Here is a 25,004-nt window from a genome sequence, read left to right on the forward strand (position 1 = left end):
GCACAAACCGGAGAAGCTTGTCCATGGTTGCTGGCTTAAGCTTGGGTCTTCATGTGACCCACAGAAGAGGTGGGAGAAAGCTTGGGAGAGCCCCTGGATCACAGAGGACATTGGGGGATTTCAGGGGTACAAGACTTGTAAACTGTAGCTCACACCTCAGGGTCTGGGATTCTTCCCTTGGCCTTACTTGTCTCTAGCTGTCCCTTGAGAAGCTCCTCATGTTTCTGAGCTACATAATCTCTGTGTGTAAAATAGGAACACCAACATCTATAAAAAGCTTTAAAAAATTTAAATTCATTTGATATTTTTGGGTATCTACAAGGTTCGCAGCGCTTTATTATTTAATATTCAATTTAAGCTTAGATAATTTATACTCTGACACTTTCATATGTGTATATAATGCATTCTGATTATTCTTCCTCCCAACTTTTTTTTCTCTCCATCTCACTCCTGTCAACCTCCTTTCTTCCCTACAAGTTCCTTTAACACATTCATGTCTTTTGTTATTTTGTGACCAACTGAGATTAGCGAGGGCCAGTCCTGTGAAGTTTTTGTGAATCCCAGTGGAGGACAGGGCTACTATACAACAAAAGTTCAGATCTATTCCTTCTCCCAGTCACTGTTTGCTGAAATGCTGGGCTGCTTGTAAGATAGTTTGCCATTGCCCTGCATTGACTCGCCTACAGATGCACCCAAGGTGCAGAGGAGAACTTGGGTTTCATTACTTCTACAAGGGAAGGGATAGAGCTCATGAGAGCTATTGTAGTGGGCTGTGCATGGCTATCCATCATGGTCCCAGGATGGCTGAATATGCTGAATATGTACATTTCGATAATTTTAAAACAGGGAGAACAAACAGTTGCACATATGTGCAATGACACATTTGGGGTAAATTCTTGTAACATAGGGGAAGGAAAATTGTCCAATTTCTATACTCTAGACAGTTTCTAAGAGTTCCCATGTGTGTGAGAAAAAGCAGAGTCCTCACTCCTTACAATGTCCATAGCCTAAAAGGCCCATTGTTGGTTAGGGTCTGGGAATCGAAAATGAGATGTGACTTTATCCTTGACCCTATTTTATTCATATGAGGATGGCTTTTCTGGGTGCTGCTGGCCAACTGGGTCATTTCAGATTCTAAATGAGACTGATAGAGAAATCAGCTATGTATTGAGTTAGTAGGATGAAAAGCATTGCCCAGTAAGAGAGTAGGTGTGGCTGTTGGCTAAGATGAAGTGAAACAGAGAAGGCAGAACTGGATTTCATGGTGGAAGTTTGGGGACGTGTTATGGTTTAGCCTGCATAGGAGTTAAATCAGAGTGTGCCAAAGGTGAGACAGAGCAGGTATGCCCTGAGATCTGTGGAGACTGTTCAACTAGATGCCAGGCAACCCAGATGGGAAAGGAAGAGACACTTCCAGGGGTTCTGGGTCCCAAAGAGTAAGCTATGCCCATGCAGCTAGAGTAAGGCACATCTGCCTGCTTAGTTCCTTCACTTACTTTCTGGGAGATCTTTGAATAGTTTATCATACATTTCTGGATATCTGTTTCACCATATAGAGACATAAATTTACATATAAACAAATAATTTTTGTGACAATAAACCAACAGATATCATGGCTGTATATAATTAAAAAAAATGTAGAGTGTCCCACATGATGAATATGTATGTAATAAAGGCTCTTGAAGCAATTCTAGAAACACAGAAATTAGCAATTCTGAGATGAATGTATTGTACCCCTGGCTATAAGAGACTTAGGGTCTGGAAGCAAGTTTCCAAACTGAGTGGCAAGGCCTGGGTAAGGTAGCAGTTAGAAGAATGGGTTTCAGGCCTGGGTGGCCCCAAGTGCCAAATCTGAGATTCTACTTTCTAACTCTGTTCACTTGAGCATGTAGGATTCAGTTTCAGTCAGCAGTAGGAGAATGTTGGAAGAACTCAATGACAGCACATGGGAAGCTCTTGGGTATGGATGTGTCCAGGAGATTAATTTTTGTAAAGCACCCACCATATTCTGGGCCACCCATTTAGCACTGACAAATGACAGGGAACTTTCTGCACAGGGATATGCACCTCTCCTTGTGACTCAGAGGAAAGCTTTACAGAAGACATTGTTCTATCCAGGGGACAGGAGAGTGTGACAGTGAAAATTGAATTTGGGAAGGTAATTGGAGTCAGATTTTGACAGTGTAATTAATGATGTGTCCAGGGGTTGGACACAAATTAGTTGAGTATACAGAGACAGTGAAGGCTTGTGCCTCAGAACAATCCTCAAGACTTATCCCTCTCATGCTCCCCCAAGCAGGAGGGTCAGTAGGGCAGGCAGGAGGACAAGTGAGATGCCCAAAGGGTTCCTAGCACCGGACATCACCTTTTGCCCCTAGTGCTGCTAGGAGCTCTGACGGTATCTTACTGTGGGTCTGGAGCCAGGATGTCTTAGCAGCAAGATTAACCGTTTGATAGGAGCAGACTCTGCAAGTTTGTCGGCAGCAGCCTTCCAGATGGGAGCACACACAGCTGCTGGAGAGCGAAACTTCACAGATGGGGTAAAAATAGAACCGCCTTCCACTCTCTGGGTGTTGCAAGAAGAATTTCTGTCTTGACACATGGTACCTGGGAACAAAGGGAACCCTTTAAGCTTGTGGGAAATACCTGTCAAATGGGGCAAGCACCAGCTTTTCCAGAAAAGCACTCTCACAGCCTCAGTTAGGTCCAACAAGGATGCAGCAGGTGTGGAACCAGAATTTAACCTCAGAAGACCCTTAACCTTCACTGAGAAAGACCAAAGAAAATCCAGTCTTTAATCTTCAAATAGGTAAAACCGAGTGTCTCCTAGGGGCTCCCTCCAGTAGAAATACCAACTAAAAGGCATAATCAAAAAAACAAGTATTTCAGGCCATTGTTGGCAGATATCCCAGAGAAGGTGTCATGATTCTTTATATACATGCACCTTCTGGCTGAATGGTAAACTTGCTTTAACTCTGAGTTCAGTACATATCCCAAGGGAGATGTGGCAGAGCACATCTGTAATCCCAGCATTCAGGAAGTGAGGGTAGGAGGCCAGGAACTTGGCCAAGCTGGCATATATAAAATCCTGTCTCAAAAAACAAACAAACAAACAAAAAAACAAAAAAACAAAGCAAATTCAGATAGTGTTAGTATGATATAATACAACTGTCCCTCACTAAGGTAGGCATCCTCAAGTAGCAAAATACCCAGAAACTCAAAGCATTCATATGAAATTATATGTTTTCCTATAACCAATGTGTTACCAACTCCTACATGCTTTATGTTATCCCCAAATTACTTATGATAACACTGCAATTAAAACTGGAGGATTTTTTATTAAATTAAGTAAGATTGATGTTCCATGAGCCAATACACATGTAGGTGTGTAGTTTGTGACTGAGTGACTTTGATACAGTTATATTATCAAGAATAATTACTAGCTTTTATTCAATATCATTATTTACTATACCTTACACTTAAAACTAACTGTTGCTAATATCAGGAGTCTCTATGATGCCCCGTGGCTCAAGTGCATTATTAATCCTCTGTCAGGAGATGAAGTGGGAAGTTCGAATCTAGCCCAGGTCCTAATATGTAGGTGGTGCCACTAGCTCACTAGCTGGTTTAAGTTTTGTATAATTGTGGTTGTCTACTGTGGCATACTACTTTGGAGTACTCAGCCCTTTCACCCAGCTTACTTCAGAAACTTTTCCTCTATGCTTATTGGCCACTGTTTATCTCCCATCACATTCCAACACTGACTTATTCATTTGAGTCCCTTTCTAGACCAATGTGTACTTAAGGTGAGGCTGACACATTTACCACCTTGCCACTCTAACATCTCATGTACTGTCTGGCATGTGGCACGAGAATAGTAATATTTGAATACATGGATTAACTAGAAATGTAACCTTAACTTTATTTACTGCCAATATTGCTGCCAGAAACATGAGTTCCTTGTCTGAAATCTGCCCCAGCTGTCTCAAGCAACGAGAGCAAAGATGATGACATCTGAGGACATTTATGGTGGAGACCTTTTTTTTTATTTGCCATGACAGACTATTCGTCTCTTTGGAAGATTAAAACATACCTATATAATGGTAATTGTAGAATAAAAATATACATCTAAATAAGCTATTAGATTTTTAACTTCTTTGGAACTTCATATGTGAGTACTATATTTATATTATTTTCACCCTTTCCAACTTCTCTTGTGTCCCCTCCAGTCCCTTTCATATTCATGACCTTTTCTTCTTTAATTATTTTCATTACATTTATACACCTGGTGGGTCCATTTAGTATTGCATATATATACATATATATATATATACATATATATGAATATATGTATGATCTATATGTATATGTACATACATGTGTGTGTAAGCATATATATATATATATATATGCTTAGGGATGACCATTTGGTATTGGATAACCTATCAGGTAGCTTGTCCCTGCAGAAGAATGATTTTTCCCCCTCTTAGCTGTCATTAGTTGCCTGTAGCTCTTCACCTAGGGTCAGGGCTTTGTGAAATTTCATCCGTGCACAGTGGCATGGTGACTGGTATGCTTATTGTGCAAGCCTTCCTTAGGCAGCTGCGTTTTTGAGATTTCATGAGTGCAGCTTCCCTGTTATATATAGAAGACACGATCTCACATACCATCCTGAATATATAAAATCTCATCTGAGTCAGTTTTAATAGATATCCGAAAGAAAGGGAAACTCAGTGTAAGCAGTTTTCTTTTCTTATTTGTTATTGGAGGGGAAAAAAAAAGGTTGAGGTAGAGGGAATGACCATATACCCAAACATGATAAGGCCACATGATCTCATCACATTGCCAAATCTCCTTTGAGATTGATCATCGCCAGCACATCTGTCAGATGATCTTTATAATGAATCAGAACTGGACAAAAACTCATGTATTTCTCTTGAAGAGATTACATCATTCCCAGGTAGCATAGATAATAGGGAATGCTTTATTGATTACAGTAATCTAGGACATATTGCAGGATTCTTGCATGGATTATGGAGATGAATGCTGTTTAACATCTTCCGTAGGAAGGCAAGTAGAAGCAGGGAGGGGCTGAGGCTGGAAGGAGCTCATGCCAGGGAATGATCCCATGAGGGCAGAAGTAGCTCTCAACAGCATGATTAACTTGGGGGTGGTCCTTCTACTTTGGTCAGGAGCTCTTTCTATCTGTCTCCCAGGATGATGAGTCACTAGAACATTGCCTCAACAACCTCTCAGCTGATGGACATACAGGCGTTAGGGTACCTCTCTGTACAACTATTGATGGGTACTATCCAAGAATACCCAACTATTAGACAGCATTGGGATCACAACATCCAAACCCTCCTGCTGGAACACACCTAAACCTATATACCACAAGCATCTAAGTTGTGGTCCCCCAGGGGGCTGATTTAACACATGATAGCTTACTCACCTCCTTTTTTTCCCTTCCAATTATTTCTAGTTTCACTCGCCCAGGAAGAGGCTCCTGGTTAGGGAAAGGTGGCCCAGACACAGGACCAGAACAGCCTATTATTTCTCTGGAGAACTTGGTCTTTGGAGCTGGATACTGCAAGCCGACTTCCTCAGAGGTAATGTGTGCATGGGAGCCATGACCCCAAGACCTGCAATTCTCACCTTGAAAGAGTGTGTCCTATGAGGTTCCTTCTTCTTTTGAATGTTTCTTTAGGGCAGTGTTTGTACATTTCTTTCATGGTCAATTCAAATTTCACTTCTCAACAATCATCTCTCAGATGCATTCTAAGTGTCAAACCCTGTAGTAGACATAGTGAATATTCTTCTCCTATGGTTCTTATCTTTTGGAGATAAGAACTCTGTAGAAGCTAGGTGATGGTACTATATTGTAAGGATGTTTCCTTCACACTATGTGGTGATATTGAATGTCTGTTGGCTTTGAGTCATGCCTGCTTTTAAAATCCAGATCCAATTCTTTAATCTCTCTGTGTTTCTCTCTCTCCACCTCTAGAGTGACATCACTAAGAACCACTAATCCCATGTGCAATTATGTGTACCCAATGTTGTTACAAATGTAAAGTTCTTTGCCTAGTACCTGGTGGTTAGGGTCTGCTTAATAAATAAATATATCTACCTTTCCACTCCCTTTCCTTTTTCCCAAGAAATACCTGCCACGACTCTTCTCTCATCACTGTCTGTATTGCTCTTTAACACACGAGACATTTGATTAGTGTATTGTTCAGACGTAAGCAGCCAGTATTACTCAGGGTTGCCCAGAGGCATAGAACCAATAACAATGATTCCTTCATTGTTGTAACGAATTGACTCAAATGATTCTGGAGACTGAGAAGGATGAAAATCTGCCTCACCAAGCTGGAGAGCAAGGAGAGTTGATGGCAGAACTCTAGGCCAACTTCTTTTTCCAGAAGCTGAATAACATTATCACTTATGAAAAACAACTGTTTGCTTTGTTATAGTCGGAAATGCAATGGATTGAACCAGTTCTGTCACAGTGGGGAAGGAGATCTCTTTCCCTCAGGTAGGCTTTTTGTTCAGTTCGAACAATTCTCAGAGACAACCATCCTGACAGCCATAACAATGTTTAACCAAACATCTACACACCCCATGACCCAGACAAGTAGACACAATAAATTTATCATGGTTAAGCCAGTGGCAGGCATGTGAAGGACTGTGCCTAGCCAGCCCTGTCACCTTCTGCAACAGAATGTTCTTGGGCCAAACTATTCTGGCTATGAAGTAAAATGCCCTGCTTTTCTGGATTGTCCCTAGTTGGAGATCTAGTCAGGGGATCTGGCTGCAAATGTGAGCCTAGTCACATCTCTATCCAGGTTAAGCTGCCGTGTCACATGTTTTCATGATCCTTAGGTCTCTGAAGGGGGACAGCCACGATTCCCCTGGAAGGATGGGGAACTGAACCCATGGTAGGGCTTGTTCTCATGCATGGAGCTGGCATTAGAGAATGACAAGAACAGAATGAATGCGCACCCTCAATACCTCTGACACTCACCAAGCTTCCTGGAAACTAATGTGCTTACCTCCTACACAGGAGCCTCAAATGAGTGAGGGAAAGAAAAGAGTCCCCCAGCATAACATAGGCATTTCTCTTACCTCCCTATGCATCACCAAATTCATGTTTCAGCATGGAGTGTGGTCTGGATAGAAGGCTTTCCACCCCCAATGCCCACAACAGACCCCTCATCCCTCAGTAGATGTGTGGTATGTCCCCAAGTCATCTGCCAGTTTCCTTGCTACTGAGACATTGACAACTGACAGTCACACAGGAACAATCATTCAATCCAGTTTCCAATCACAATTCAACTCTCCTTGTGCCAAGCTTGTCCTCTCTCATAGCACTATATGGTAGCTTAAAGAGTCTCCCTAATGGACTCACCACCTAAAAACCTTCAGCTCAGATACTTCCCAAGGGAATATGGCCAGAGACATTGATAATTGTTAGCATTCACAGCCTAATTCAAAACATTTACAGCAGGTCTTTCACATGCTGAGGTCTTTAGCTGATGCCATTCAAGTGTATGAAAGGGTCATGATGCTCCATCTACTTGGTGCTGTGGTGGTCAGTGCTATTTGCATCAGCCAAAACCATTTGTGCCAGCACTGCTGAAATGGTGTTGTCTGATTTCTCAAATGCCTGAAGGATCTCTGGCTCTCCTATGCAGGAGCTCTGCATAGCTCAGAGTAAGGGCCATCTCATTTAGCTTCTTCCCCTAGGACCTACCAAGACACCTGCCCTACAAAATCCATGCTCAAGCAATATATGTTGAATGGAAGGTTGAAACAATTGTGTGCATCATGCTGGTTCAGAGTTGAACAGCTAGAGACTCAGGAGAGAGGTCACTCATTGTAGCAGACAGAAAGTAAGGGAGGGAGCCATAGTGTGATAGGCTATGTTGGGAGATTGCAAACACCCCAGAACCAGCACTGGGCAGGGCAGTGAACACTGTAGAACATTCCAGCCCACTGAACTTTTACTCAAGACCTAACATACTGCCTGAGACTGTTATAATGTGTCACCGGCTGTGACAAATACTTACAATTTGTGGAAACTTGGTGCTTAACAGAAACTCAGTTTGTGCAGCTGTGAAATGGGGACTGTCTTTAGGAAGATTCCAGAGATGTGTATGTGTAAGTACCATACAGAACTGGGCTTGGCAGACAGATGAGACAGTATAGTGGGGGTTTGTTTGTTTGTTTGTTTTTCCATTTTTTCTTGGCTGCCTCTGGGGCTCTGTGTCAAAATTAAATGTGCCTGTCTTTCATATGTTCAGAGAGAAAGGCTGACTTGTGAGTCTTGGAACTGGGCTTGTTCTGGAAAGTTGGCTCAGTGAGTTGTTTTCATGGTTCTGTTCTTCTCTTGTGTGTTTTCCATTTGGGTCCTATCCAATTATGTGGAGTCATTGCTGTGTGCCCACCCTGCACCTTCCCACCAGGCAAGGCTGCCAAGCACAGAATCCAATCTTAGTTCCACATTCCCTTGGGAGCTTTGCATGCAAATCTCAAGAAGCCCAGGGCATTAGCAGATAGTATTAGAATCTGCACGGGCTGCTGCATCAGCTGGAGGCATCAGGGAACAGGTGCTCCTCTCAGTAAGCCTTTCCTGGCAGAGGCCTGGAAAAAACCAGAGATTCGTGGCAAAGTGATCTTGTTGGAACAAATAACATCCAAGGAAGGTAAGGAACCATGATGTAGTGGGACCTGCCCCGTGTCTCAGATCCCTGTGTTCTCTGGCTTGATTCCTTCTTGACATTTGACCTTTGCATTTAGAGCTGTGGCCTGAGGTTTTGTGTGTCTTCCTATTAAAAATCATGTAGAACTAGAGAAGATATTCAATTTTTTTGAGATGACATTCATCTTGCGGTGGTTGCTAGAACAGCCTCAGTGGCTTCTAAAGAGATGAAATGGTGAAACCCTGTAATGGTCTGGAGTAGAATTTGGCACAAAATTCCCTGGGAAAACCCTCTACTGATGTGATATTTTCTTTTTGTCTGTATGATTAAATCAATGTCAGGCCAACTCCTCTGACTATAGATTTGTAGGTGGGATATTGAAAAGTTCTGCTCTTGGCTCCAGTATTAAACCCCTATGTGACATTGACCTGACACTTGCTCTCTCTAGATCAATTTCCCAACATGTAGAAAGAAAACTGAACTTTCTATGAGAAGTCTTTTAGGACTTCTGTGCTGTGTCTATTGGTGTATCCCTGTCACCGCCTCAAACAGCTGCATCAGTTGAGATATATTTGAATCAATAGAGGAAGAAATCTGATGTTGGCTTCGGGACTCCACATGTGCACACAAGTGTGCAAATACACACGTACCTCCCCCCCCACACACACACAATCACTGTAACCACCACTACCACCATCACCAACAACAAGCCTTCCCTTTAACTATGAGAAGTGTGGTGTGGGTCATTTTAGTTCACACCTACAGCCATCTGCTCTCCCTTAAGATGTCATTTCCCAGCTGACCCCTGACACCAGGTGAATGGAATGCCAGATGATATATGTATGTCTTTCATTGATTGAGTTCCCCTGTGCGGGTCCTGCTTCTCTTTATATACCTGTGTGTACCTGCTGTGGGATGTTCTGTACGGTAAATGTGTTAATAAATAAAACACTGATTGGCCAGTAGCCAGACAGGAAGTATAGGAGGGACTAACAGAGAGGAGAATTGAGGGAACAGGAAGGGAAGGGAGAGACTGCTGCAGCCGCCGCCAGGACAAGAAAGATGTAAGGTACCAGTAAGTCATGAGCCACGTGGCAAAGTATAGATTAATAGAAATGGGCTGAATATAAGAGTAAGAGCTAGACAATGATAGACCTGAGCTAATGGCCAAGCAGTTTAAATAATATAAGCACCTGTATGTTTATTTTATAAGTGGGCTAAGGAACTTCCAGGGATTGGCAGGACTCGGAGAGAAAACTCCAGCTGCATGTACCTGTGTGTGTTTCCCGAGAGTGCATTTGTTGAGCTGCTGCCTTGTGGTTTTCATCTGCATTTCACTGATGATGACTCGTGCTAAAATATTTTCATATACTCATTGGCCCCCTCCTCCATCCTCTTTGGAGAAATGTCCATTTAAACAATTTGCCTGTTTGTAAATTTGCTTATGTTTAATTATTTAGTTTTGGTTTTTTGTTTAGTTACAGGAGTTCCTTATACAGTTTGGGTATTAGCTCTTTATCAAATCACAGTTGAAATTGTTTCCTCTGTTTCCTCCATTGTGTCTGCACTGCATGACTTCCCTTTGCAGAAAGGAGCCTTGTTTAGCCCAGCCCCATTTGTCTCTTCCCTCTGGCTGCCATGCTGCATCACCAATATAAATGTCCTCAAGTTTCCCTTTACATTTTCTACAAGGCTCTTATAGTTTCTGGTCTGACACTACATTCTTCAATACACTGGAGATGATTATAGTGTATGGAGTAAGAAATGAGTTCAGCATGGATCAGATCTTTTATGTATGGATATCATGTGGTTTTCAAACACTATTTGTGTGAACGACTATCCTTGCCCCATTGTGTGGCCTTGGCACTATTCAGTGACAAAGAGAATTTATTGCTGAGATTTCTGTTATTTTTAAAGGTGTATTATGGCAATCTGAGTTCTGTGAAAAAATGGAACCTACTTACTATATCGAATAATTTGGGGTGGGCTTGCTGCTCTGTTCACTTGGTGTCTATGCAGTGTCTATGACTGTAACTCACTGGGTTAGTCCCTATAATTCCACTCTCCATTCTGATATCAAAGGCTGTGTGTGATACTTCCTGCTTTATCCTCCTCTCACGGTAGAACTGGCTGCTCAGGGTCCTTAGTGTCTTTTAGGATCATGTTCTAGGACTTAAGTCAATCGCAGGAAAAAACACTATGTGATATAGCTACAGCCCAGCACATGGAGAGGAATGGGTCAGGGGAGGTCACTAGGGACTGTGGAGAAGGAGAAGAGGTTTTGATCTTATGTGATGAGAGAGGGTCCCCAAGAGCTGTTGCACAGAGCTGTCCTTCACTCTATCCTGCTCTGTGTGTTTACAGTTTTGTTAAAAAGGTGGATCTCATATTAAGCATTCTCACTTGAATTGTAAAATTTAAAAAAAAAAAATGTCATGATCAGAAAGACCAGAAAAAAAAAAAAACACTGAAACATAGTTATTTTTAAAAAGGTTTTGTAGTTAAAAAGCTAATGGGTTTTGATTATTTTAAGAATGAGAATGGTGACCATTGCCGTGTTTCCCCTATGGATGTAAAACGGCTGACGTTTTTCTCATTTAAACTACTGTCTGGTTAACAAAATCATGCAGAAAAAGTAACAGGTTGTTGTATGGCATATGGGCTAAGTTGGGCAGTTAACTAGTTCAGTGTAATTCCATGGGTCATTTCTAAAGGAGCACATGCAGCTGTGATAACAGGCTTTGCATCCAAACTGTAAGGTATTTATTGCGTGTCATACTTATTTACATGTTATACTCCTGTTACTGGATGCTAACCTGATTTCACATGACTGCCCCAGGATGCCTTGTTCCTAACTAGCTCCTATCACAGGTCACAGGGTGGAAATTGCACCTTTGACAGACTATCCAGTGTGGCCCATGATCTCATTGGTACCCAGCATGTCTCCCAGTACATGCAGATACTTAACAAAAAGGTGCTGAATAAATTCGAGGCAAAAGATCAGCAAGGCTACAGGCAAGAGCAACAGACTTGGAGTGAGCACCAGGGTGGGGCTAATGTAGCATTTCCCCTGTGGGGTCCCTGTAAGTGTTTACTCCTGTCCTGCCTCTGTGTCTCTATTGGGAGAATGGAATCTGCTTGCATGTGAGGTTGTCTGCAACTTGTGATGGCAAAGCATTTTCCATTTCTTCCTACCTTCTGCCTTATGCTTTCTCGGTGATTACCCCAAGGCAGTGTGATGGCAAACACCATCCACCCACCTACATGTTCACAGAAGTCGTCTGTTTGCTAAGCGCAGTTATTTACATCACCTGCCTGGAGCAACTATCAATCTAATGACTGAAGAATACCAGCTGGAGCATGAACCCAGTAGAACTGTGTGGGGCTCTAACATTCTCTGCATTTAGAATCACCTCTGCCCTGCTCGTCTCCAGGGTGTGCAGCTCAGGCCATGCTATCACATTCTCCATTCAAGACTGACTGGTCAGCAATGGGTGTCTCCTCAATAAGTAACCATGTCAATGCTCTATCCTCATTGGATGGATGAGCCTGCATTTTAGCCCTATAGTCACAAGGTGTGTCTTCACCTGGATAACACACATGTTTAATGCTTCATTTGGAAATTCCGAGGAGGCCGGTGTGGCCAGTCAAAGGGCTGGGAATGCCATGAGTGGCCCTATTGTAGGCCTGTATTTGAGCCTGCTGATGTGTCCTTCACAGCATAGAATTAGATCAGGGACACCTGGCTGGAAATAGAAGAGTTCATTCATAAAAATCAAATACCCTGGAGAATGGGGTAGGGTAGTGAGCTAAGGGAAAAGCAGACATTTATAAGAACTGAGCCTGGAATGGCATGGTGCTTTCCATGGTATTTACATAGCACCCAACTTTGTATAGTTTGGGTTTGGGGCTTTTATTGAACATGCTCTGTTTGTTGTCTGAAGCCCAGGTGGGGAGGGGCTTCCAGGCTTTCTCTGCCTACTGGTTTCTTTTATATTTTATCCTTCATATAGCTTTCCCAGCCTCTAATCTCCTGTCACAGCCTGATGGTCTGGGGCCATGTGAACCAGGTTAGCAGAGAGAGGTCATAAACAGACTATAACCTGATGGTCTGGGGCCGCGTGAACCAGGTTAGCACAGAGAGGTCATAAACAGACTATAATCTGGGACTCAAAAGATACTCTTTATCATCATCCTTGCGTGTGGAGTACTGACTGGTGGTACCTACAGTTCAGGGCAAAGAGGCAAGGATGGATGCTGTTACAGCGAGCCCAGAAAGAGTGGAGTGGTGGCCAGAGGCAAAGGGGAAAAAAAAAAAGGTTATTAAAGCAGAGGAGAGACAGACACAGATGTCAGAGGTATGGTGACAGTAGAAAGGAGAGAAGCTGCGGCAAAGTAGACTTGATAATCTTCTCTCATAAATTGCAAGGGCTTGACCATGAGCTAGCTCCCTACTGAGGGGAATTAGCAATATTGATTTACATGTGAATGGCTGAAACTATTCCTTTTGTATTTCCTTAATCCACGTTTTAGTCTCTCTCTCTCTCTTTCTCTCTCTCTCCCTCCCTCCCTCTCTTTCTCTCTCTGAGTATACATGTGCATGTGTGTTGCTCGCAAGTACCTGTGAATGTTACTTGTACACTTACATATATTATATATGTATTTTAAGTAATTATAAAATAATATCTCCCTGTGGCTTTCAGTCATCTTTTGTGTTCTTTTATCCCTTTCCCTCTGTGTGGCCCTGCCTCTCAGCTCCGCAGACAAAGCACACCTTCCCCATTTTTCTTTTTTTGGTGTAGTAGCCCTCGTGCCCTACTACCCCTTTTCCTAGGGCTCCTCCCCACCTCCCATGGTCCCTTGTTACTTTACTGGTATCTGTGGTTACTCCATCTTGACTACTCCAATCTAAAGCTCCATCACTAGGATCCATAAATAAGGGAGAACATATGGCATTTGTTTTCTGGGTCTGGATTACTTCACTCAATATGAGCCTTTTAAATTTCATCCAATTATCCAACAAATTTCATTTTTCTTTGCAGTTCAAGAATATTCTGTTATGTATAGGTACAACTTTTCATTCCCCATTAATCAGCTGGGGGACATTTAGGTTGTTTTCATTTCTTAGTTATTGTGAATAAAGCAGCCATGAATATGGCTGACTAGATATCTGTAGAGTAAGATGTTGAGACTTTTTAAGCATATACTAAGGAGGAGTAAAGCTGGATCATAGGATATACATACTTTTAACTTTTTAAAAAATTGTTTTTAATTGATATAGAATAACAACTTTTTTCATATCCCCTTTCCTCCCTCCAGGCCTTCAGGTCCCCTTTCTCTATCCATTCTTACATGGCCCCTCTACTATCAAGTTGATGGCCTTTTTCTTTGATCATTGTTATTGTGTGTGTATGTGCACAAATATTTAAATACAACCTGCTGGGTTCATTTTATTGTTTGTATGTATATGGTTTCAGAGCTACCTATTCTGCACTGTACATCCTGGACAGGAGCTCATCCCTGGAAGGGGCTAATTTTCTTCGTTCCAGGGGTCATTAGTTGCCTGTAGAGTTCTTGTCAAGGCGTGGGACTGTGGGAGAAAATTTCTTTTTCACACTAGCATGTCTGTTGACACTATCCTTGTTCTAGTCTTGTTGGTGTAGCCATTTCTAGAAGAGACTTTCATAGATGACTTCCTGATATTATGCCTCTTACAATCTTTCCACCGCCTATTCTGCAATGTTCCCTGAGTCGTAGACACAGGAGCTATAATGTAAGTGTATCCACTGGGGCTGGGCTCCCCGACAGTTTGTTGATCTCTGAATTGTGTTCAATTGTCTTCTGTGATGGTCTCCATTTTATTTAAAGAGAAGGGTCTTTGATGAAGGGTGGTAGTTCATTTACTTGTGGGTATAAGAATATGATTTAGAAGCTGGGCGGTGGTGGCGCGCATGCCTTTAATCCCAGCACTTGGGAGGCAGAACCAGGTGGATCTCTGTGAGTTTCAGGCCAGCCTGGTCTACAGAGTGAGATCCAGGACAGGAACCAAAACTACACAGAGAAAGCCTGTCTCGAAAAAACAAAAAAACAAAAAACAAACAACAACAACAAAAAGAATATGATTTAGAATGTTGTAAGGAATTATGTATGCAAACCACTTGAGCTGACAATATTCCTCACAAGAAGCACAAACAAACAAAAATCACAGTACCAAGCATAAGAAACCTCCTTTTGGATGGTTGGTCAGAATTGCCCAAGTGACTTCCCAAACAATAAGGACCTTGATGTGGTCCTTGGTTGTCTCTCAGGGATTGAGGGTGGGCTCTTATTGTTAATAGCTGGCTCTCACACAAAAGCGTCTTTCCTGTCATTTAGCTTCCATGGTTCCAGAAAATATTATCTGAGATGCCAAGGGAGGGAAGCAATTAAACCATCCTATCCAGCTGCAACACCTATGAATCACGACAATGACCAGCATGGAATAAATACAAAAGGTGAAGTAAGTGGTCCTCACATGTTTGTGGGGGTCAACAGCTGTCTAACTGGACATAAGGTCCACTGAACAGTCATGCCTAGTACTGGGAACCTAGCCAGATTCTCAAGGAGAGTGAGGTCATATATCTTAGAAGAGAATCTCACACTCTCACATCACTTCCAGTTTTTTGAAGAGTTTTCCACACTGATTTTGAGGGTGGATGCACCAGCTTCTATCCCACCAAGAGTGAATGAGGGTCCCCCCTTTCCCCACATCCTTCCTACCATTTGTTGTCAGTTGTTTTCTTGATCTTTGTTTCTTAAACTGCACTTCCTTGATATGTTTTCAGCCCCATCCCAGCATTTACAGTTTATGATATTTACAATAATCATTGCCCACACCGAGTGATAACTGAGTTCATAAGGGTTCTGGGCACTGGTACCAACTGCTGTTCTGTTAAATGACTAAAGGCAGGAAGTCAACTCTGTGATAAAAGCTGTGAGGGTCAGGTTCTGAGCTGAACAACTCTAGCAAAACTGGAGTTGTGATATATAGTCTCCGAGTGTCAGCCATTCCCCTCACCAGTATCCTCTTTTCTCCCTGAAAAATCAGCAGGGCCAGAGAAACGTTGAAGACCCATGCTTTCTATCTCCATTGCTATGAATAATTGACTATATTTGATAGTTTCTATCACCTTGAAATATCGCTTTTCAGAGACTGAAATAATAAAAGATCCATCTAGGAACAGGGATGGGATATTACCTTCTGTTTCCATGGAAACCAAATTGCTAGTGCTCTCTCTGTGATTTTTATTGGCAGTTGCTGAGAACCACACTTGCTGGGTTAGCCTGGCCAGTAAGTACATGATATTTATCACTGCCTGCAAATGTATGGAAATCATCCCAACTTACATTTACTCTTGGATTTTTAGAAGTGACCTTTCCCCCATAGTTTGTTTCAGTTTAACTTTCTCAAAGGGTGTATGGCCTATGCCAGGTAAGCAGTTTCTTATGCTGAGTTGTCTGGTCTGATGTGTGTGTGTGTGTGTGTGTGTGTGTGTGTGTGTGTGTGTGTGTATTCTTCTGGGTCCTGTAGCATCCATGGAAATCTGTCTACACATGAGAAAACCAATGCATTGAGAAGTAGGTACCTTTTTACATAAGGGCTGTTGACTTGAGCTCAAATGCTCACTAACCTCCACAGAATTCTGTAGTACTCACTCCATTTGCATATGTACACAATTGACCTGTGATCACTTTCATGATCATCCTCATGGTTAAGACACTTATGGTGACTGACATACAGTAAATATTGCATAAATCGTAACAATTTTCTCCTGTTTTTCCTTCTGCTGTTTTTAATTTTCTTTAGCTACAATTAGAAGCACTAGAAAGAAAAATATTGCTATGTTTTCATATGCATAAATGATATTCAGTTAACTCAAGAACTACACTTATATGGATTCAGTTTTATTTTCCCCCAAAGTCTCTTTTCTTGTGTGTATTTAGAAGTAATTAAATTATCATATCCCCAAGAACACTAATTCTTTTATTAAAATCTACTGATTATGCTTAATATGGGGGTTAGATATGTCTTCATTACTGGTCTCACTATTTGAAATGGAGAGGTAATAGTTGGTATAGTATTTTAATTACTTACATTTAAAAACCTACCAAGGATGAACCCCCAAGCTCTGTGAATGTCTACCATGGGTGTTTCATAGCAGCTTCAAACTTCTTGTGTCCCATCATGTCTCTCTTGCTTTCACACTTTATGACAAAAGGGACTATGGATTTTCAAAATACTGACATATCCTCAGCATTGTCCATGTGGGAGAAAACTCACATTAATAACCCCAGGAGAAAGAGGAACAGGGAAAGTTTCTCATATTCATGGGAAATGTAAGAATTGAAATATGGCTCTGCTAGCTCTTAGGCCAAGGGCTCTTTGAACTAATGTTTTATTGTCTAGATATAATCGTGTGAAAGCATGTAGGTAATTCTAGCCATAAATCACATTTCCCACTTTAATTAGTGTTTATGTAAACAGATATTGTAGACAAAATTTTCAGACTTTGGACCTCAGTGGGCATGCTTTTCAGAATCTTGGTGATAACCAAAATGGTGACAGATGGCATATTTAGCCCTCACAACAACTGTGTGGTTAGAACTGTTCCACATGCATCAGCAAACTGCATTTGTGCAGTTTGTTCTTGGTCACACAGCTGTGGTAAGCTGTGATAAGTTGGTAGATACCACAGCCTGTGCCATTTCTGTGCCTAGAATATCAGCTGTCCCTGTGTTTGCTTCTCAACCACGAGATAATTCCTCATTATTAGTATTTCTTTTTCTCCTTGATGGGACTCTGGGATCCAGAAAAAGTACTATTTGTTCAGAAAGGCTTTGTCTGCATCCCTTTCCTTTATACCCAGTGCAGAGATCATCTCCCTGCACATATTGTTCACTTTAATGCAAATTGAAGACCTCTCTCTCTAAATTCATCATTGTCTACATGCACATTTATTCATCAATACATACCAGGTATACAAATGGCACTGGTTCTCTGACAATCCCTAGCCCTAAATTTATGAGATACATCAACTCTTATTTAAATTTCTCCTCTCCTCCAACTAACGAAATAATAAATCTTGTTAGTAATATCTTTATATAGAGATTTTTGTTGTGGCCATTTTTTATTTACCCTGTGGAAAGCATGTTTTATTGATGTACATTACTTATAGAATTATATTATGATATTTTCATGTATTTGTATAGTGTACATTTATCATAATCACACCCCCATCATCTTTTGGTTCCCACTCTGGATAGTCTCCTTTCACTTGAGATAGTCACCATGAGATCCTGTTTCTAGTTTGTTTTAATTAAACTGACTTTTTAAATTATTTTTATTATTAATTTTCAGTTAATGTCTTAGTCACTGTTCTATTGCTATGAAAAAACACCGTGACCAAGGCAAATCTTATAAACAAAAGCATTTAATTGGGGAACTGCCTACAGTTTCAGAGGTCAGTTCATTATCTTCATGGCAGGGGGCATGATGGCAATCATGGTGATGGAATAGTAGCTGAGAGCTACATCCTGATCTACAAGGAGAGAGAGAGAGAGAATATCTAGGCCTAGCATGTGCTTTTGAAAACCACAAATCCCGCCCCAATGACACACTTCCTCTAACAAGGCCATGCCTTCTAATCCTTCTCAAATAGCACCACTCTGTGATGAGTAGATATTCAAATGTACGAGCATATGGGGGCCATTCTTATTCAAACCACCACAGTTAGCATACAAAATAATGTTTCACTATGATATTTGAGCATCTATGCACAATTATGCTTTGCTTATAAACAACCCCATGTGAACCATCTAGTTTAATCAACATCAAGAACCTCACAACCACCTGCCCACATAGAACCTCCTACTTCTAGTGTAGGCAAGAAGTGTGACCCTCTTGGATCCAGGCATGTAGATCATTCCCAACGCAGACAGTCTCCTTGTCTACTGGCACACATATTGGAGTATGTCAGCTGTGCCATTCAGTTTCACAGTCGACTCCAGCATTTATCAGTAGAGAGTGGCCTCATTCCTCACCGTTCACAATTACCACTGCCTCCCTGAATTGCCTATCAGGGTAGCTTCGAGAATTATGTTCCATACTGATCTCATTCTCTTTCCCAAGAGAACTTTCACACAAATCAATGTTTGCTCCAGGCTGAGAGAAAGTGTTCTTTGGGCTCCGGGAAATTAGTCTAAACTTCACTCCGCATGGCTTTTAGTACCCGAGTCATTTGTAGAAAGGAGGCTAGGTGAGAGAGTCGGGAGTCCAGGTAGCTTACCAAAGGGCATCAGTTGAACTTGCTGCAAATTAACTTTGATGCTTCCAGCAAGGACAACACATGACTTGGTTTCTGAAGTGTTCTTCTGGTCCCAAAGTGTTTGCATCCTCTTGCTTCATTTAATGGCCATAGGACTTCCTTCACACATTGGGAACCTGGCAGCATGACAGTGGGATTACTTGCTGAGGATTTTCTATGCACTAGAGAATGGACCCTGGACTTAAGACAAGTCTAGTTCTATGTTTGCCCTGTGGTCCGAAGAGTGAATTCATAAAATATTTTTCTCAAGTGGCTATGGTAGTAGATTTATAGTTATAAAAAGATATGGCTGCATGGATAACATTTGGGTTAGACTTATTGACACTGAAGAATAGTATTTGCTAAAATGTAGTATTGAGTCTTTACTGTCCTCCAACCTCTAACCATGTTAAGCATCTTTAGACATATTCTGATTTATCCTGCTCTAGCACTCTTCCAGCGAGCTATTAGTATTTCTGTTTTACAGATAGGAGAAAAATGTCATTGAAGAATAGCTGTCTCAAGACCTATTACATGAGGATTTGGAATGGAGCTGCTAGAATAGAGATCTGTGGGGACATTTTCTTGTGTCCTGAAATTTTCCCTAAGTGGTTTGTTAACTGCTTCACCGGAAACCTCAGAACCATCCCCAATCCATTTTCTGTCACCTCAGATGGACTGATTCCTATTGTTTTCATCTCTCTTACTTGCCTTCCTCCACTGCCTGAGCATCATCATAATTGCCTCCGATTGGCTAACACAGCAGTTTCCCAGCTCATCTCTTTCCTTCTGCTTCTGTACTTGCACCCCACTCCATCCCCACCTTGGCTAATTTGAGGTGGCGAATCTTGTGTTTTTCATCAGACCAAACCATGAAAAACCTATGTCCTGTCCTACGGCTCTAAGCCTAACCTCAATCCATCTTCAATGTATCCCAAACATGCTTCATCCTACTACATTGATTTGGATCTTCACTTTGGCAGAGGCTTCGCTTTACATCATATGTATTCACACTTACCTATGTGATTGGAATTTTGTTATGCTTGTCAGTACTGTTCTCACACAGCACTTTTCTTGCCTTCCCTAGCATGGTATGAGTGTCTCTATCTGAGCTAAAGTAACATTTGTGCATCAGATTATTACAGAATTTATCAAATTATATTGAAATCTACCTATGTGCTGCTTCATAAACTAGACTAAAATGGCCAGAATGCATAAATCATAGGCAAATCATTTTTCTATTCCTATTTCCACTTAGTAATTTGACAGAACAATATTGGGTAAATTGTTCTTGCGTGCACAAATGATACATACAGTCTAATTCTGAAATATGGCTGTTTTAGGTAGAATGACTCATGAATTAAAGAAGGATTAGTAAGTGCAGCATTTGAGGTAGGGAAGCATCAGAGCCGTTCTGAGATGAGATAAGTTCTCAAGTACTGAAGTCTCTATGGAAAAACACTGGGATGATACCTAGCCACCTAGAATCTGATGAGCTAAGGCAAAACATCAGAGTATTGGTGCTCAGTTAGGAAAAGACAACTGATTCTAGGACAGAACATGCTCATTTGGGGAATACTAAGTCAAGATTTAGATTTTTGTTCCTGTGGTAGAAGGACCTCTAAACAAAGCCACTGAAGTCTACAGGAAAGTCACTTCAAAGCAGGGTGAGATCAGACCTAAATCTGTGATCTCAAGGGCAGCAGAAGGTGCAGAGGGTCCATCACTCCTTCCTATCTACAAGGAGTTACAGCCCACTCAAGGTAGCTGCCTTTTCTCTATTCCTAAGATAGCTCATTTGTTGACCTTCCATGATTAATCATCTTTCATTGTATTTGCCTAGAGTCCTTTTCTCTTGCTTAAATTGATCTTTTCCCCACTTAAATACACACATGGAAATTTGTAAGGGGGATGAAATCCCTTCATTTCTGATCCTTAGTGAGCTAAAATCCAATTCTAAGAGCTGTCAGATGCAAAAGTCAAGACCTAAAGCAATAAAAGACATCAAATTAGGTTGATGCTGTAGGTCATTGTGAAGGAGGAGATGGAGTTGGAGGAAGAGTAAGAGGCTAAAGAGGAGGAAGAATAAAAAAGGGTGAAGACGAGGAGGAAGAATAGAAAGAGGACAAGGAAGAGGGGGGAGAGAGAAGAGTGTGTAAGGGCAGGAGAGGAGGACGGGTCAGAAGAGGAGCAAGGGGGAGAGGAATTGGACATATTGAAAGTGACAGGTAAGACAGCTGTCATCCTCTCCTGTTCCACCTTCTGCCTATTTCCTATAACTTAAAAGTACTATCTTAGTGTGAATAAATATGAGACTATGTGCAACTAAGATTATTATAAAGATAGTAATTAAAAGAATACAATGTATTATAATGACAGCCATCATTATTATTATTTGGTTCATTTGGTGTATATCTTGTTAGATTTAGTATGTACATATGAGGTATCTGACAGACTGTGTAATGTATCAGTGGTCTGGCATGTGGATGGTATGTGATTCTCTAGAGTCAGCATTTCCGTAAGAAGAATTTACCAGGGACAAATCACCTCTCTTGCCATTGCCCTTGATCTTAGCTTTAGTAATTTCCAAGGCTTTCATGTTAATTCAGGTGGAGGCCTGGCTCATTACACTGAACACACAGGCCTTGCATCTCTAACACATCCTTTATGGTGAAAAAAATATATATCCAGTATATATTCAGATTGAATCAGAGAGTTATAGTATTTCCCTTTAAATCAGAACCTTCCTTTTAGCAAGAATGTAAATAAAAAGACGTTCATCAAAATGATGTTTGTGGTCTTAGGATGATCTGACAACTAAATTACTTGTTTGAGTTGAAGTCATTCTCAATTAGATTAAATATTAAGAATCCCATTTCCAACAGCAATAAAATCACTGGCTGTCGTGGCATTTAGGGAATTGCTTTTAACGAACAAATGAAAGAAAAAATACAGAGAATCAAAGAGAGGAAGCTGGAAATGTTTCCATAGGTAGATTCAGCTCTGTCAACTGTAGATTGTTAATTATTGCCTACACTGCAATGCTGTACTGACATCAGTCTCCTTAATTAAAGCATTTACTGTTCTCAAGGCCACTATTGATACTCCCATTTATAAAGTGGTCTGTACGTATCATTTGTGGTCCTATGTATTAGGGTCTGTGTATCAGATGAGGGCTCTATCTACAATAATGAAGAGATCTAGGTAGAAAGCAGCAACATCTGCAAGACTCTGGGGAAATGAGTTCCAATTCCCCCTTACTTCCTCCTGCTGTGCCCCAGTCCAGAGCAGGAAAGGGGACATTGTTTGTGAAGTGTGTTTGCAGTCCAATGGCCAGCATCATCACTCTACCTGTTGGATCCTTGTGTTATACTCTCTTTGTGTTGGCTTTTCCTGAGGACGTCCCTCTGACCATAGCTCTGAGTTGGGCTGCCTGGGCTACCTATGGCTCTCCCCAAGACAAATAGCTATTCTTTGGTGCATATTCTTTGTGAGACTCTCCAGGGGACCTGTCATGTGATCCTTGTTTGCCTGCTCCTCATCATATCAGCAGTGCTCTTTTGTTGTGGAGACTGGATGGCATAGCTACACTGCCTGTGGATATACAGTGACATGCCATGTAGGAAGGTACTCATTGTCATCATCGAGGACCAACAAAGATTCAAACAATGCCAACTAACCAAAATCAGTAACCTCAATGAAGAAAGGCTGCAATACAGTATACAGAGAGCAAAACAATGGTCATATGATCTTATACCACATGCATACACAGAAACTTAAACTATGTGGTAATATTTAGATGAAATATGGCCATCAACATGACTCAGCATTACTTAAAATTTGTTCAGATTATTTTCAGTCTATTAATTTTGATTAAAAAAAGCTTTTTTGGGAATTTTTTACTCCTGCGTTGTCTGTGAGATCTAGCATGCTGTTTCCACATCCAACAAGAGGTTAATAATGATACAGATCTTGTAGAGTTTATTCAAAAGCCCTAAGCAAAGTATAATTTATTTTGTGTTAATAATATTTATTATTTTGGTTTCTATGATTGCTATCATTATGTGACTATGATCCAGACAAGCTTTGAGCTGGCTTTTGGTAGAAGTTATTTAGAATGAGGGCAGAGGATCTGTGGTCTCTTCTGTGGCTTAATGATCTCTCAAGGCGCTTTTTTTCCTACAGAAATCCAGAGGTGGCCAGTGTTAGTGCAGAGGTCTTCCTCAGTGAAGATGGGTTGGTACTGGGTGGAAATGTGGTCTCTGGTATTAGGCATGCCACATTCATATAACAGCTACGTCCATACTGGGGACCAGTTTGGAGACAGATGAGCTACTTCTGCTTTTCTATACCACAGTCAAATAAACTCCCCATATTCTATGTGTCTTAAGTTAGGAGACCCATGAGAACCTACCTGAGAGTGTGTGCCTCTGGTATCAGAACATACATTATGTTCTTAATGCTGTTCAGCTCTGATCTACTTTCCAGATCTCCTACAAATTGGGTGACATGTACAAAGACCATTAAGAATGTCATGGAGAGAAATAAAGAACACATTCACACAATAAGCCTCAGACCTCACCATTAGACACTAACTGTAAATGTTAATTGTTGATGATGATGATATAAAATCACAAAAGTGTACAAATGTTGACTCATTAAGTCACTGGACTGGCCCTCAGTAATTGTCCAGCATAAAGACACATAATGGCCACAGTGTCTCTAGTCATGGGCACTAGAGAAGACTATAAAGACTCACAATTCTGCAGTGATATCTGGGAGTATGATCTTGGAAAGAGCTTCAGGGGCTTGGAGTGGACTTTGTTGGGCTCTTAATAAGGTATATAACTAATCCTGCTTATCTGAGATCTGTTTCTTCTTGCTGCTGCAATTTTCAGTAACTCTGTCCACACTGCCTTGTCTCTCAGTTCAGAAGCTACCAGTCAACTTCAGAACTGTGATTCCGGTGAGCATAGACTATTACTTTGTGGAAAAGCACTTGGCCTTAAGCCAGGCATGGTTTGGAAGTCCAACCTTGTATCTTAGTAATGGTGAGACTGGAGGCCTTTTACTCAATGTCTCCAGACCTATTATACGTCTGTAAATATATTGCATGATGACAGCTACCTTAAGCATTGAAAGGACCAGCAGTGGTGACCAGTGGGAAGCCAGAATCACAGAGGAGAAAAATTGGAGAATTTAACTAATATCTTTGGTTAAGAGAACACATGGATATTAAAATCTGTATGTTGCTGCAGAGGTGTAATGGTGGTGGACACTATGGACTCCCTTGAAGAATGCCTTCATTTGCAAGACAGGGAATTGCCCAGTTTCTTTTCCCAAATTCATCATTTGTTTAATAAATAATGTAGAGAAGCTAGGATTATTTTGCTGATGCTATTTCCATGTAGGAAACAGATTAGAACAGAGAACCGGTGTTCCCAGCAACAACATGTTCCTTCCTCCAACTTCTTCCTCTGGTGGTAACTGGACTCAAGCAGATCAGCAGGTAGTGAGCACATAAGAATCAGTAGAGAGCTGAAGACAGCTCCCATAGTCCACTGAGAACTCACTCTTTTAAAGTCTGCTTCAACCAACTACACAGAGTCATAAGGTACAAGAGTGTATAATCCCTATATAGTAGGAGAAGGACACAGAATCAACTTTATTACTGCTATGGCCACAGCCATATAAACCCATTCATATGATGATCTATCTGTGAAACCTAAGGTCTCCTGTAAGTAGAAGAAATATATTTTAATTTGGAGTAATACATACAGAGGTTTTTTTTTTTTTTTTTCTTCATTGGTAGTCATTCATGCCTATTAAGGATATTCAGTCATATGATTGAGGAACTACTTAGTAAGATTATCTTAATTTCTTTTCTGTTGCTGAAAAAAAGTTGGGAGAGAAATAGATTCTTTTAGCTCACAGTTCAAGGCACAGTCTGTCATAGTGAGGA

The 25,004-nt window shown here is 41.2% G+C and overlaps 1 protein-coding gene across 1 annotated transcript in view; it reads left to right on the forward strand.

Annotated features, from left to right (window-relative positions):
- The window catches only part of Fam135b (family with sequence similarity 135 member B), a 209,407-nt gene that overhangs the window by 130,881 nt on the left and 53,522 nt on the right, over window positions 1–25,004 (forward strand). The window contains exon 7 of the mRNA XM_059246982.1: window positions 5,483–5,609. Coding sequence (XP_059102965.1) covers window positions 5,483–5,609 — 127 coding nt within the window. The remainder of the gene's footprint in view (window positions 1–5,482; window positions 5,610–25,004) is intronic.

The sequence above is a fragment of the Peromyscus eremicus genome, chromosome 20 (assembly GCF_949786415.1).
Source record: "Peromyscus eremicus chromosome 20, PerEre_H2_v1, whole genome shotgun sequence".
NCBI classification, from domain to species: Eukaryota; Metazoa; Chordata; class Mammalia; order Rodentia; family Cricetidae; genus Peromyscus; species Peromyscus eremicus.